Source organism: Entamoeba invadens, assembly GCF_000330505.1.
Source record: "Entamoeba invadens IP1 unplaced genomic scaffold scaff_1105074725897, whole genome shotgun sequence".
NCBI lineage: Eukaryota > Evosea > Mastigamoebida > Endamoebidae > Entamoeba > Entamoeba invadens.
Genome location: NW_004191676.1, coordinates 43,860 through 59,858, shown reverse-complemented (window position 1 = coordinate 59,858; position 15,999 = coordinate 43,860). Strand labels below are relative to the sequence as shown.

Sequence of the window (15,999 nt, the reverse complement as noted above, 5' to 3'; positions counted from 1 at the left end):
TTTGAGCAGATTAACGAAGCCGTTAAAACACTTTCCTGTGACATATACATTGATTGGTCTGATGAAAATGGATTTGATCAATATGTCAGTCTTACTCCAAACTGCAAGAATTACGCTTCGACAATATTTTTAGATGTATTAGACACGTTCCATCCAATTTGTAACAATGGTTTATTGACAATCAACACAACGGGATTTAGAAAATTGAAAGAGACGACTAAACTTGAAACTGTTATTCGTAATTGTTACCCGACACAAATAGAGTTTGTTGGAAACTGAATTGATATGTCACAAATGCAGTTGGATAACACAATTGAAGTCTTGAAAATAGAATACATAGAACCACGAAACGAAATGGAAATGGGTAATAATACTAACGAGTTTACACTACCAAAGATATTAAATGTAAAAAAAGTTGTTTGTGTGGACACTCAAATAACATTCTATGATATATATCCTTCGGTGAAAAAGGTGTCACTCGAAAACTTTACTTGTGAAGTAAAAACTACTGGAAAAAGTGTTAAAAAAGTGTGGGAAAGTATACCTGATTTTCCATTTGTTTGTGTTGAAGAAATGTTGATTAAAAATTCGAGAAAGGAATTTGACTTTATGATGTTAAAACAGTTGAAGAAGTTAAATATAGTATACACAAACAACTGTGACATTTTTGTGAATAAAAACTGTGCCAAAGATATTAATATGACTCAATTGAATAATTGTACGGTGACAATCGACGCAGAAGAACACAACGATTTTTCTTTCAATATGTTCACAAATACAAATTTCGTGTTTTTGAACGACAAAGACTTGAAATTATTTTTTAGTAATTGCCAAAATATGAGCGTGACAACCCTGAATGTTATCAATTCATTAACACTTGACAGTTGTGTCAAAACGGCAGTGTGCAACAAAGTCATAAATTTGAATGTGAGTAAATCGGAACTTACAACTTCACATCAAATCTGTGCAGAGAATATAACACTTTGTACAATCAAAGACTTCATCCCAATAAGTTTTATAGAAACTAAGAAAGTGTATTTATTCAACATGAACAATTTCGTATTCAAAAACACTTTTGAAAATTGTACGACTCTGAAAGTTGACTACTGCGACAATTGTGAGTTTTGGTTTGAAACAAACAAGTTGGAAACCCTTTCACTTAACAGTTCTAAAAACATTCAATTTGTTGGCAATTTTGACTCAATAAAAGATTGTGTTGTTTCAAATAATTCAACTTTCAAATTTCCATCAAAACTCAATTCAATTTGTCACAAAGTTCAAAGTAGCAATGAAGATAATGTTTGTGTCACTGAGATGATGACTAATGAAGAATACAATACAGCTAAAGATAAATTAGTCTCATCATATTCAAAAATGGCCAATAATAACATGCGCGATTTGGACACAAAAACTGAAACTGTTGAGACAAAAGATGTTGTGATCGACCATCTAAATTTTGTATTAAGAAATTGTGTTTGTTCGCCTACAAAGTCGATTTGTTTGATTCAAAAAATTGATATTTTAAACTTTTTTACAATTGAAAATTATTGCGGGAGTTTACCAAATTTGTGTGGTGTTGTTTGTGGAACTTTTGAACTTGTGAATTACATTAATCCAACACCAGGAGGTCTTATTCAATTTGGCGCACCCAATATCATATTTAAGAAGTGCGTAGATTTGGGTTTTATTTTAGATGGCGCCAATAAGGCAATTTCAATCTACGACTCATCAATAACACTCTACTCAAAACCTGGAAACATAATAGAAATGATGATAATTAAAAACACAACAATTGACAATTTTAGTGGTCAACAGTTTTCTGAAAATGATGCCGTTGTTAAAATGGAAATTGACAATTCGCACATCCCTTGGAATTTATTTTCTCTATGTTCAGATGAATTGATCGAGAGAAATATCACTGATTTTAAAGAACAACAAAACGTTAATGCCGAGAGAGTGAAGTGTGAACAATGCGAAAATATTGTTTTGAATATCGAAAGTGAGACGTCACATGTTGTATTAGAGCATTGTAAAGAGTGTTCTGTTGCTATAAAAGTAAATGAAAATGTTCAACTTGATAATTGTGAAAATATTCATATTGTTGAAAATAAACAATTATTACCACAGAACAACCAAAATGCTCAACAAAATCGAGCATTTGGGTTTGGGCAAACACGACCCATGTTTTTCCGAAATCAACCCAACCAATTATTTTCAAATGGATTTAAATAACTTTGGTGATTTTTTTAATCATTTGGTTATTTTTATATTTGATTATTATGTTAATAATAATCATTTTTAAAAACAGCGTTTTGATAATTCACATAAGAATATTATTGATATAAAAATTATAAAAAGAAAACAACTAATGGACTATGATATTGTATTTAAAATATAAATTTAAAATTATTGTGGATGAGCTTATTCACACTTTTCAATGATTGAAAATTTAAATTAAAATAAATCATAACTAAAATATGGTTTTATTGTTATTTTTATATTACAATTAATAAAAATATTAAAATTGTTTAACAAAACTTTAAACTCAAATGAAAAACATTGAAACTGGGTGCAAAGTGTTGGTAGTTGGTGGTGATTATGTGGGAAAGTCAAGCCTTGAAATTCAAATATGTACCGGACATTTTGTACCAAATTACCAACACAATCCAATGGCAGACATGTATTCAACAGTTGAGATTTTAAATAATTACAAGGTCCATTTATTTTTTATTGCACAGCCATTTAGTCGAGAAGATTACGATATGGATACGTATAAATACGCAATAGAAAGTCAATACCCAAATGCACTCGCGTTTGTTTTTTGTTATTCAATAACATCGAGTGCTTCTTTTGAAGAAGTTAAAGTCATCAAAGAGAGTGTTTGGAAAATGAAAAAAATGAAAATGTTTGAAACACTTCCCGCAGTGTTATGTGGAACAAAATGCGACCTTGAAAATGAACGAGAAGTGACAACAGAAAACGGTGAGGAACTGGCGAATGAATGGGGCATGCCATTTTTCGAGTGTTCTGCAAAGCTCAACATCAATGTCAAAAATGTGTCTCAAAGTCTTGCTCATTTGGTGATTGTTAAAAAGAACAGCAATTGGGTCAGAAAGGAAAAAACAAAGGGGTGTTTTCTTGTTTAATGTGTTCAGTTCAAAATTAATCTAACTATGGTAAATAACTTGTTATTGTGAATTTAAAGTTATAACATTTTTACTGTTTTTTTCTATTACAAAAATACAATCAGTCTAAATAATCAAATAAATTTTTGTTGAGTATTTAATATCAAAAAAAGTTGTTTTAGTGAAAAGTTTGGATGACTCACTATAGTGTTGTGAATTGTTGTTTAATCAGTTTTTACACTCTATATAATATTTTTGTATTTACATATGAATATTACAGTTTCTATTCACTGATGTTTTAATAATCATCACTTAATAAAAATATGATCATTAAATAGTTATATTTTTATAATGAATAGATGTCTTTGTAATAATTTAAAACTAAATAAAAATATAGAATCGCCATTAAAAATTATAATGCCAAAAACACAAAAATAAAATAAAGTTTTTTTAAATTCATCATTTTTCCACTATTGATAATAATACTATTAAATTAAATTGAATAAGACTTTTATACTTATTATAACATTTAAAACATTTTATATTTTTTTTATTTTTTGATTAATTACAGTCATGCGAAAAAGCTGTCGCGTTTGGAAAAACCTGTCTCGGGTGGTAATGAACTATTCTAGTACTATAAACAAATGATCTGAAATAGAAAATGTTATTTGGAAATGCCGAATATTTTTATTCGATTTTTGTGAAATGACCCTGCAAATAAATCGAATAGAAGCTATACTGTATAGTAAGTAATTATAAATTTACTATAAAATATTTTTTCAAGACAGGTTTTTCCAAACGCGACAGCTTTTTCGCATGACTGTACAATCTTTTTTAAAAAATATATATTTTAAATTTGAAATAACAATAATTCATACTTTTTCATTCAAAAATATCATCAAGTTTATAATTTGTGTATTATTGTGTCATTTGTATATTTTGTTCGTATTATTTTGAAAATAAATGTACAATTAATATTATTTATATCAAAAATAAAACATAAATAACAAAATCGGAGATAAAATAATCAATTTTCTTTAAAACTCTAATAACATTTCAATGTTAATCCATTTGTTTACAGTTATTTTTTTAAATAACGTTTAAAAACAGTCCATCATAATAATAATAATTATATTGTTATTATAAATACATATTTAAAGATGTCATATTTTGTTAATAACTTATTTATAACTCATTAAAAAACTTGTGAATTGAATCACGTTTTTAATCGCAAAACATCGCAGATCCACAATAACAGAAGATTATATATTACAACACGAACTTAATAAAACGGCAATGTGTATAATTGTATTAACATTTGTATTAAATGTTCTTTCATTTGGATCAACTTCAAAAACAACAAATTGTATGACTGATTTTATCGCAGTGAACATGGACTCCAATGACATAACCTGCACTATTGTTTCAGAGTGTTACAAACAAATTCTAAATTATAAACATGATATCACTGCTTTTAATTTGAAAGCAGTTTGCTATGTCAGTCCTTCAAATTTTTTCATCCAGAAAGACAATTTGAATGTGACTCGATGTGGTGAATGGTTGAGTGTTACTGGTCCGAGTCAGAAAAGTGTTCATTGTATGGTAGCTGGGTCTGCAAGCATTTTTACCAAAACCAAAACCAAAACCTTGATGATGTCGGAGAACACGTAATTGGACTTAAAAGCAAACTTTTTATGCTTGGAAATGGCCAATTGACATATGTGAGAGACTCTATGTACCAAGCGACTGTGGCTATATGTGATTACTTACTTACAATCTCACCAAGTGTGGTGGTGCTCAATGTCACCGAAAAATACGTGACAGTACAAGTATATAACGTTAACAGACCCGTCGAGTATATTGAAATGAGTCAACACATTTACACCAAAAGAGACGATGACACTTTTATTATAGATCGGCCTTTGAATCCAACTGACTTTAAACTGGTGTCTTTAGACTCCGAAAAAGTTGGGATGCCGACAGTCTACGAACGAGTTGGATATACAGCAACTGCTACAACTTCTTTTCCACAATATATAATGAGCGATTGTAAATTTATAGCATCGAATGTTTTATATTCAGAAAATAAAGACAATTGGAAGCAAAAACTAATTGCATGGCATCTATACAAAGTGTATGCCAATTTTTCTGCTGAAACGGTTGATTTATCAAATCCGGTAATATCCACCAACAATTATGAAGGCGATGTCATGTTATCCTTTATATACACTTCTGCATTTTTTATGTCACAAGAATTCACACAACTCAGATGTGAATTCCAAGCGAACTTCAAAATAGAATTAGTCAATGTCAAATTATTTCTTATAGAAGATAAGGAAACGACAACCGAAGATGATGGCATTATTACTATCAAAGATAACCTCACATATCAATACAATCAAGTTGACGACACTGTTACTCTATCAATTGCGATGGACAAGACATGCAAGGAGTTTTCTAATGGAATTACAATTCAATATAAAAGTGTGCCTGGAGGTGTTTTAAGAATAAAAGAAGCCATCTTTGATCCTATTCAAGAAATACAACAATTACTTCAATGCAATCAAAGTTCGTTCGATTGTTCTGATACAGAGTGCACGGTAGATGAAACAGCATTGGATGTTGGAATGAGCAAATGGAAAGTTGGGTGTGAACCAGTTTGTGGGCGGTGTCGAGACGGGTTTGTTTGCACTACAATGGGAAAATGTATTACAGAAAAGAACGACAATTTAAGGAGCCAATCAATTTGTACCAGAATTGTTTTATTACTTTTAATTTTGTTGATGGTTTAATTTAATGGTTTATTTTTGTTAATATGTTTAAAGTCTAGATTGTTTTTAATTTATAGTAAAATATAATATTTATTACTAAAATTTAAAAAACATTATTTGTTATTTTTAAAAAATTGAAAAATTGAAAAATTGAAAAACTAAAAACTAAAAACTAAAAATTTCTAAAACCAAACAATGGAAAATAAAACTAAACTTTTGGTCTATTTTTTTAAAAAATTAACTCCAATATCATTTATGTTTTTTTAGAATAATAGTTTTGTTGTTGTGCTTGTGTCAATATAATAAACCATCAACAGCAAATACTTAATGTTTGTTATTGAAATTGAAAATAATGATTTGGCAAATAATAAGAACGCATAACCAAAAACATCAAAAAATATCATGTAAATTTTATCGTTGATACAACACAATTAAACAATCATAAACTTATTTATAATATTTCAAAAAAATAGATTTAAAGCAACAAATTTGGACTTACAACTATTATCAAGTAAACTCACAAAAAACAATAAGATTATCAAAAGTGTTTGTCATTCTTTTAATACATTTTTTTATTTTGAAAAATTTAGTGTTGTAAAATCAAAAACTAGGTAGTTAAAATTATTTTTTGTTTAATATGTGCTATTTCTACTTTGTGTTATAACACAAAATATCGTTAATGCATCATTTTCATCATATGTGTAACAACAAACTGGTATAAAATGAAAGTTATTTTTTATCATCTTTACATCAATATCAAACACATCTTTGTAATATTCCTTTTGTAATTCTTTCTTTTGAGGTGGTTGTTGTTTTTTCTGTTTTTATATGTAAAAAAAATTCTATCTTGTAAAATTGATTGTAAATGGTATTTTTGTTTTTTTTATAAGTTTACATCATTTTAACAAATATTTTTTTTCAATAAACAAAACCGCAAAAAATGAGAACTTTTTTCATTATAAAAACAAACTTAGGGTATTTTTTTCCCGCCCGTTTGCAATTAAAAAAATAAAAACAAGTTTTTTCATATGAAATTCCACAGTTTTAAGCTTAATAGCTTATTTTGTTCATAGTATTATTGTTACAATCAAAGTTTGTTTAGAAAGGATATAATTATTATTGGTTAAAATTTGTTTTTTTTCTAAAATGGGTATAATTTTTAATAAAATTGATACCATTTTTTTGAGACATTAATTGATTATGTGAAAGGGGTATAATTCCCAATAAAATGGATTAAATAAATTAAATGGGATAGTATTATTTTTAAAAAAGATTTTTTCTTATAAAAAACGCAATTCCTAATAATTAAGGCGCTTTTTCTTTAAAATGAAGTAATTGTCAATTAATGGGATTGAATTTTTAATAAAAAGTATAAAATTTTTTAAAATTTAACAAAATTTAGAAAATAAATGCATTTACTGAAAGATTGGGCAAATTTACGTTAAAAAAGATTAAATTCTTTAAAAGTTAAAGTGTTTTTAAACTCTTTTTAAATAATTCAAAAATTAACATAAATAATGTACTCAATTTATATAATTTATATTAAAGATCATAATATTATTAAACAAATATCATAAAAAAACTCGATAAAAAAACAATTCTTGAATGTTATTCAAAAAACAAATATAAAAATAATCATTTTAAACATAATAATTAAAACTACGAGTAAATTATATAATGTTAATACTCATGATCCAAAAAATCGTATAACATACACACATAACACACCAAAACAATTACAAAGAAATTAGGTAAAACAGGAAAAATTACTAATCAATATTTGCCTCCTTTACCAAAAAAAAATAAAAAGTAATAAAAACGCAAAATGAAAATTTTTGCAACACTTGTTACATTATCCAAATTGAAATGTTTGAATTAAAATAATATGAACAAAAATAAAAAATAATAATAATAAAAATTGTTTCAGAATGTAAAATATAAATATAAAAATTGTTTTATCTAAAAAGAGTAAAAAATTAAATTCTATTAAAAAGTAAATTTATTGTAAAAAATAAATATTTGTTAAAAATGAAATAGCTTTGTTGTTGATGAATTTTGTATAAGTTTATTTTTTTGTAATTTTATTTTTTTATATTTTTTTATTTAAATTATAATTTTTTAACTATATTGGTTGAAATAATTTTTTTCAATAATTTGTTGTCATTTTTGTTTTTTGTAATCAAAAATTTTATTTGTATTTATTTATTATTTTTTATTTTAACAGAAAGATAACAACATAATTTTCATTAATTTGAGCATTTTTAAAGTATTTTGAATAAGTCTTCTAAAGTCAATTTTTATTTCTTTGAAAAGCCAATTTTTTACAGAATTTATTTGAAAGAAAACGGGAAACAGCTTACAATAGTAAGACATATAACCAAATATACATAAATTTTTAATTAATTTTTATTATAATATTTTAGTGTCATTATCGCAGTGTGTGTAAATTATGTATCATTTGAATTAACAAACCAAATTATCATTTTTGCAGTTTGCATCATCATCATTATCTTTTTTATTTTCAGAGTAATTTATATTAAGTCTTTTTGTTATTGTTGTTTTTTGTGCTTTGTTTTGTTTACATAAACACATGAGTTCAAGTCTAAGTTGTTATTTAAATGGTTTTGATGATGTTAAACATAATAAACAGACTTTTTGACCTTGCAATGAACGAGATAATTTGATGTTGTCGCTTTTGGAGATCTCCTTATAAACCTTTATAATTGGTAAAAAAAAAACTTACATTTTTTAGATCATGTTTGCGATAAAACAATATAACTATGTAAATTTTGATTATTAGTAAAGTTAGTGCATTGTTTTATTATTTTGCTTGGATATTGTCAAATGAAAAATAATTTTGTTTTTAAATGTTTAATATGTTGTCAATCTATGATTTATATTATAATTTATGACATTGCAAAAGATAAAAATGGAATTGTATTAAATAATAAATTAACTATTTATTATTATAATTTAACCATTTCTGGATCTAAAAAAGTAATAAAACTAGTAAATTTATTATTAAATAAAAACTTAAACCATAATTATCATTTTACTCGTGCTCAAATTGAACAGAATGATCATTGATCCATTTGACACCAAGTATCGAAGCCGTGGTTGTCGTTGTGTATCTCTTTTGAATTATACAAGTGTTGAGTGGTTTTCATTACTTTTCATACCCACCATTTGATTTAATTTTTAAAACAAGTTATAGTATAAATTATATTAAATTTATTGATAATTTTGGTTATTTTATTCTTTTATTTAAAAGTGTGTGCTTAAATCCCAAAATGTTACATATATTTACTGTAATAAAATAAACAATATAATCCATCAAATAATGAGAAAGTTGTTGATAATCATTTCTTTATAATTAGTGAATTAAAGTATAAAACACCTCTAAAATAAATAACACATAAATATTCACTTTGGTGTTATATCATCCTAATTACATATTGGGCTGATAATAGTCATTGTCTTAATGATATTTTCAACACTTATATTGAAATGCACTTTTGGGCAAGCATTTTGGCTGGTGGTAAAAACCGTTTCACTATTATTTACTTGTTTTATTGTTTCGTTTATTTTGTAAACTTTAATAAACTTTTATTTTGTAAAAAGTTTCAAAAAACAAGTACAACGAAATAACGAGTCATTTATTTATTGCTTGACATGCACTTGAAAAACCGCTGTGCATGGATGCACTTACATTCAGTTGGTGAGTAAATCCAAAATTCGATTTTTCAGTTTGGCAGTAAAATGCATTTCTGAGCGAATGTGGAATCCAACGAGAGTGTGTGTGAAAAATATGTACATTTTATATTTACTGAGAGACATTGAAAAGTGGTCTATTAAAAACACGTGCTGGCTTATATATTTACTATGTCGTTCGAGAAGAAATCGATTTGACTGTTGAGTATTTGTTTAATGGACGATTAAAAAATGAAAAAAAACTATTAAGGAGTAAAAGGGGGCGTGAAAAAAAGGTACATTCGCGGGTTAGTGTTTTTGAGTTTTTTATTTCTGCAAAAAATTGAAAAAATAATTAATAAAAAGTTCGCTATTTTTCACTTTATTTGAAATTCAAGTAAAGGTTCACAAATCTGACTTTTGTAAACCTTGTTTTTTGAATCAAATCGAGGAAAAGGAAAAAAATAAACTATACAATAAATCATAATCATAATATCATTTTACTATTAAATTATCAAAAGCCGTTTTTTCCTGAAGTGGTTTTTCCACCCCTTTATGGTGTGACTTTTTTTCCATTTTATATCCACAGAGGAAAAACCAGGGACCAAATCATAAACCAGGGACCAGACTAAATTAAGCTGTTTTATTTTTGGTATAAAGTTTCCTTGTCAAAGAAAAATCCCCAAATAATCGGGGTTTTGGAGGATATGTTGTTTTATTTTCAAAAACCAGGGACCAACTATTAATAAACACACTGTTTTTTAAATAAAATAGAAAAAACTTTATAATATGAAATTCTAAATTAATAACTCAAAGCTGTTTTATTTGTTAATGCCCAGCCGAGCCAAGGTAAAGTTTGTTCTTTGTATTGATTTATCTTCCGTTGTTTAATACGTTTAATAATCATCAATTATTTGTTGAATCTATAACATTCCAATAATTTATTTATCTTTACTTTATTTTCATGAACCGCATTATGCTGAACGAAAAGTGACTCACCAAATCAACCGAGTGAATAGAAAAGAATACATTGGTATCTTTGAAAAAATGAATGAACGATTTGATTGAATGGTTGTGTTGAAGTTAAACAAGGTTGAACAAAAGAATAATATTTTATAATTTAATAACAATAAATAATAATAAACTTACGATTCTAACTCACATTAAGCTGTTGTTTATTCATACTTTAAACAACACATTCATTTTTTTTCATCCCGAAAAATAACTACTTTTAAGACCAAATAATAAGAAAATCACACATTTATTTATATATTTGCCCGTTTTATTGTATAAAATCCGCTTAATATTCAATAGCTAAAATTAGTCTGGTCCCTGGTTTTTCCAGTTATTTCATTAATTCCGCTATTTGTAATATTTTAAATTATAAATTGTTGTTGGTGTGTTTTATCAAAATACTTTGAAAATATATTAAAATAAAAACAAAGTTAATTATTAGACAACAAATTCTTATAAATAACAAATTCTATTATTTTATAGTTATTTATAAACTTTATTAAATATAGTTATTTAATAATATTCTTTAAAAAATGTGTTATAAACTCAAAAACAAGTTGTCAATGGCGTTTGGAGTTTTTGGTCTATCGACGTTTTCGAATGTTGTCACAATGCTGTTCAGTTTCATTTTTGGTACAAACTATGTTTTGCTCTTCAATTCTTTAGTTCATAGTGACATCGGTCGGTACTCCACTGCCATTCGATTTGTTTCTGCAATAGGTGGGACACTAGTTTTAATTGTTTTAATAGTTATATCGTACCTTGAAAGGGTTACCATTCATTACAAAGCTTTTGGGACATTTGTCTTATTGTTCAACTTCTTTTTAACGCTTCTCTGTATGATCGTCACCTTTTGTGTTGACTTTTCTGGCGACTTCAAAAAGGAGTATTTCTACATTATCATCGAGTGTTTGAATTGTATGTTACCTCCCTGCAATTTTGTGATCTTTTTTAACTTCAGTTATTCATGCAGTGCCCAACACACAACTGCATATATTGTGGGAGTATCGTTTGGGAAAGTTGTAGCGTGTTCCCTGGCTTTGGCCCAAATCGACGCCCAGTATAGTTTCTTTATAGTTCTCTTAATTACACTGCTAGCTGTAATAATATGGATTTTACTTTTAACCGTCTACAACCGCTATTATAGTCTTTTGGAGTCTCAAGAAAACATCAACTTTCCCGGGTCGTTGAGTGACAGTGAGACAGCACTTATAATGAAAGAAAGTCCTTCAAAAACTTTTATTGAAATTATCAAGAGAATTAGGTATTCACTTCTCACCATTTTTCTGTGTTATTTTGTTTCCTTTATGCTCTTCCCGCGATTTCTCTCTACGACTTACAGGTGGTTTGCCTGCGAAGAGTTTGGGAGTGCCTACGAATACCACCAACTCCAAATCGTCGGAAAAAGAATTTTGGTGTGCAGTTTAGTCTCTTCTGTTGGTGATTTCCTTGGAAGGTGTCTCCAGTTCTTCCCCAAAATTCCACCAGTCAAATTTGTGTTTACAACATGTGTCATTTATTCCGCTATAACTCTTGTGGTTGTACTTCTTGTGTATTTTTCAACGGCGTGGGATATCGATATAGCTGAAGTGTCACAACTAATGATGAGCATATTAGGGTTCTTCTTAAGTGGGATCAACGGGTATTTAGTTGCTTGTGCGATCGAACACTCACTTATTAATATCGAGCCTAGACTTGCCGTTGCTGTCGTGTCACTTTCTTTGTACGTTGGGGTCGTCTTTGGAAATTTATTTGGTTCCACTGTGTCCTTAATAGACAACATCATTTCAAGCAATACTGATTGCTCCATGCCTCTCTTTGCGTAGTGTTAATAGTAAAATATTGTTACTCTAATTGTGCCTTCGAGTTACTATACCTGAAAAGTAAATAAACTATAAATTTTAATTCTGTTTTATACAAGAAGTTTCTTACGAAAATTGAATTGTATTCGACTTTTTCAATCTTTTCGGAACTCTAAAATCAGAAAATGTACTTTTTTGCACTCATCTCTGCTGTCTTTTCAATCGACCTCTCATGTGACACATTTCAGTGCAATAAATGTGAAGAAGGAAAATGTGTAAACTGTGAAGATGGTTACTTATTGCAAGACGGTAAGTGTTTATGTTTGTTCTCTTAAAAAAGAGGGGAATTATAAAGTAATAAATAGTTGGAGACTATGTTATGAAACATTGTAAAACATTTAAGAATAACAAATGTTTTCGATGTTATAATGGATACCACATTTATCACGGAAAGTGTATAAAAAACGAATTAGCGTGCAAGGAATATCACAAAGGGCATTGTAAAGTGTGTCACAAAGGGTATACATTACAAGATGACATTTGCAAAAGTTTGTTCTTTTATTGTTTTTCAATTATAAAATAAATAACATATAAATAACAAATAGAATGTGAAATCAATGGATGTACAGACTGTGACGGCAACATTAAAGAGTGTAAGTGGTGTAATCATGAATTTATCTTGTCGAACAACACATGTATACAAACTATAATAGGATGTGATACATATGTTAACCCACTCTTTGCAAAGTCACCATGTCTAGAGTGTCGAGATATCTATTTCTTAGAAAATGGGACTTGTCAGAGTTTGTTTCTCTATTAATATAATAATACTATTGTATAGTATATTATTACTATTATATTTGAATAACACATAGAAATGGATTTCCCAAATTGTATGAGTGTAACAAAAGGAAAGACGTGTGGAATGTGTTACGACCCATACACACTCAACAGCGATGGACTTTGCGCCAAAACCGTCGAGCGAGTCCCGGACTATTCCAACTTCAATAGGTACGTCCGGTGCGAGATGCTCAAGTTAAAAATTCCTGAGTGCACAAAATGCCCTCAAAATGAATTTTTAAGTAACAAAAGTGGCGAATTTAAATGTGAAAAGTGCAGTGAGGAAAGTAAGACAACATGTGAGGGGAGAGACTTTGACAGCTGCAGACAATGCAACGACGACTGCTCTTTTGTTGAAGGAAAATGTGCTTTGACGCATTGCCACGAACACAGTTTGTTGTATGACTCTGTGCCTTCCAAATGTATACGATGCAAGAAGGGGTTTATAATGAAAGACATTGAATTTTGTGTTGAAAGTGATGGCTGTGAGACATTAGAAGGTGAAAAGTGTGTGCAGTGCAAGACTGAATTTTACTTGGGAGAGGATTACAAGTGTCATCGTTTGTTATTTTATTATAAGTGGTGTCTAAGTAACATCAAGCATGTGACGAGAAATGTAAAGGATGTACACACAACAGTACTACGTGCACTTCATGTGTTGATGATTACACAATACGAGCTGCAAGAAGTTGTGAGTTGTGTTCAGACAAAGCGTGTGCTTTTTGTGAAGAGAATAAAGGGATATGTACACAGTGTTATAGCGGATACACTCTTAATGAGTTTGGTCAGTGTGAATGTTTGTTTTTAGCTCCCCCAATTTAACAAAACGCGATTGAATCAATGCATTATTCTAACAAATAGCAAGTTGCTTCGAATCTGATGGAAAAGAGTGTACTTCATGTCGAGACTTGTACGACGATAGATACAAATTCTACAAACCAGTCAATGGAAAATGTCTTCGGTATAGTGAAGTTTTGAAACTGCGCGAGAAGGAAGCTACTTCTGAATGTGTTGGTGAGACTTGTACGACACACTAATAAGCTTCTAATTTCAGTGATATATTTAGGTCACTTCCTTACCATCTATAGAACTAGAATATATAATACATCAAAGTGGTTTTTATATAGTATCATTATAATTAATAACAATTTTTATAAAATATAGTAAAACAATTAGTAATTAATAATACAATGAAGTATTATTTATATAGTATCATGCTAATTAATAACAAATTCTATAAAATATAGTAAAATAACTATTTATTAATAATATACTAATATCACGACTTCCCGAAAAATTGAAATGGAATTACCTCAGAACTTCACACAAAAAATGAACTAAAAAAAATTGCAAAATCATAATTTTAACCACAAAATGCGTTGTGTATTGTTGAGTCTATTACTACTAACAGCGTCCGCAGTCATCAGTTTCCCTCATGTGATTTCCGCCGTAGAGATCCAAGTTGGCGAGTTGAAGACAAAGATCTTGAGTCTCGAAGAAGACGAACGCCAACTCCAGACGGCTTTGGAGGAGAAACTTGCAGAGAACAACCAACTCCGCGCAGTTGACCCCGAGTCAAACAACTTAATTGCCAAACTGAAGAACGTCATTTTAATGAATCACTTTGAAAAGGAAAAACATTTGAAAGAAGCAAGAAGTCTCTTGGCGGGACTCCCGGAGATGTCGCAAAGTCATATTATACGACAACTTCATATGGAAAGGTACTTTAAAGTGTATCCATTCATCGTACCAAATATCAGAAAGGAGATTCCTATCAACAGAGACGACAACCGATTCAACGTGACACTCAGACTTGCATTGGCCTCTGGAAATAGATATGACGTGACCATCGAGAAGTTCAAAACCGCGATGAACGACGCGATTAATAACAAAGACAGTTACATTGAAACACAAGAGAAGTTGATCAAAGAATGGGCGAATGAGATAACGGAATACTCCGAGAACGAGAGATGCTTCTTCGATGTCAACGACTTCATTAATCAATATAAAAATGTGATCACTCAGTTACTGAAACAAGAGGCCGTCGAGGCGGAAAAGGTCGATAAGAACAGAAGAGAAATGAAACTCAATTTGCAAAGGAAGTATACTGTTGTATCCGCACAACTGAAAAAGATGTTGCCGAACAAACAATATGAAGATGAGGAGCTCGACGTTGTGAGATATTTGGTGAATGAGACTGATATCGCTATTCAAAGATTCGGAAAGGAAATAACCAATGTTGAGTCATCACAACAATCAAAGCAAAGAAACTTGGAGGTACAAAAATCTGTTGCGAACGCTGTCGAACAGAGCAACGTGTTGGATCAGTCGGACGCTTGCAAGGAATATAGAAAGAAGCTTCATTTGCCTATGAGAGAAGTGAAGGACAAAATCATGAAACTTGCGTTCCTCCAGAAGCTCACAGAGAAGCAGATCATTATCGAACAACTCACGTCGTAAATTCAGTCTTACTTATGATCTATTTCAGTACCAATTGAGTAAATTAATATTATATTCCGGTAAATAATTGAAATCACACTGGAACATAAGAAGCTTGAGTATTATAACGGTAAAAAAAATGGTTTAGAAGCAGAACATTCAAATTGAACGTATGAAAATGATTCATCACCGACTCAATTCGAATGGTAAAGATATAATAACATTATAATAAAGAATAGGTACTGCCACATTCCAAACAAAAGACCAAAAATCAACAGAAAAGGGTTCAAATGGGCAAAGCCCTGTGAAAACGATTAA

At 29.2% G+C, this 15,999-nt stretch overlaps 6 protein-coding genes across 6 annotated transcripts; all 6 read left to right on the top strand.

Annotated features, from left to right (window-relative positions):
* Positions 1-2,549: 2,549 nt before the first annotated feature.
* On the top strand, positions 2,550-3,146 carry EIN_345980 (hypothetical protein; the record flags this gene model as incomplete). The annotated part of the gene is made up of 1 exon (XM_004183310.1): positions 2,550-3,146. One exon carries the CDS (start codon positions 2,550-2,552, stop codon positions 3,144-3,146), a length of 597 nt encoding a protein of 198 aa, XP_004183358.1.
* Positions 3,147-4,421: 1,275 nt separating this feature from the next.
* Positions 4,422-4,796, top strand: EIN_345970 (hypothetical protein; the record flags this gene model as incomplete). Its single annotated transcript, XM_004183309.1, has 1 exon — positions 4,422-4,796. One exon carries the CDS (start codon positions 4,422-4,424, stop codon positions 4,794-4,796), a length of 375 nt encoding a protein of 124 aa, XP_004183357.1.
* A 23-nt stretch (positions 4,797-4,819) lies between these two features.
* On the top strand, positions 4,820-5,917 carry EIN_345960 (hypothetical protein; the record flags this gene model as incomplete). Its single annotated transcript, XM_004183308.1, has 1 exon — positions 4,820-5,917. The coding sequence occupies one exon, from the start codon at positions 4,820-4,822 to the stop codon at positions 5,915-5,917; it is 1,098 nt and encodes a 365-aa protein (XP_004183356.1).
* Positions 5,918-11,163: 5,246 nt separating this feature from the next.
* Positions 11,164-12,426, top strand: EIN_345950 (hypothetical protein; the record flags this gene model as incomplete). The annotated part of the gene is made up of 1 exon (XM_004183307.1): positions 11,164-12,426. The coding sequence occupies one exon, from the start codon at positions 11,164-11,166 to the stop codon at positions 12,424-12,426; it is 1,263 nt and encodes a 420-aa protein (XP_004183355.1).
* A 161-nt stretch (positions 12,427-12,587) lies between these two features.
* On the top strand, positions 12,588-14,279 carry EIN_345940 (hypothetical protein; the record flags this gene model as incomplete). Its single annotated transcript, XM_004183306.1, has 6 exons — positions 12,588-12,723; positions 12,768-12,950; positions 13,008-13,205; positions 13,278-13,802; positions 13,844-14,038; positions 14,104-14,279. The coding sequence occupies 6 exons, from the start codon at positions 12,588-12,590 to the stop codon at positions 14,277-14,279; spliced, it is 1,413 nt and encodes a 470-aa protein (XP_004183354.1).
* A 337-nt stretch (positions 14,280-14,616) lies between these two features.
* Positions 14,617-15,702, top strand: EIN_345930 (hypothetical protein; the record flags this gene model as incomplete). The annotated part of the gene is made up of 1 exon (XM_004183305.1): positions 14,617-15,702. The coding sequence occupies one exon, from the start codon at positions 14,617-14,619 to the stop codon at positions 15,700-15,702; it is 1,086 nt and encodes a 361-aa protein (XP_004183353.1).
* Positions 15,703-15,999: the final 297 nt, after the last annotated feature.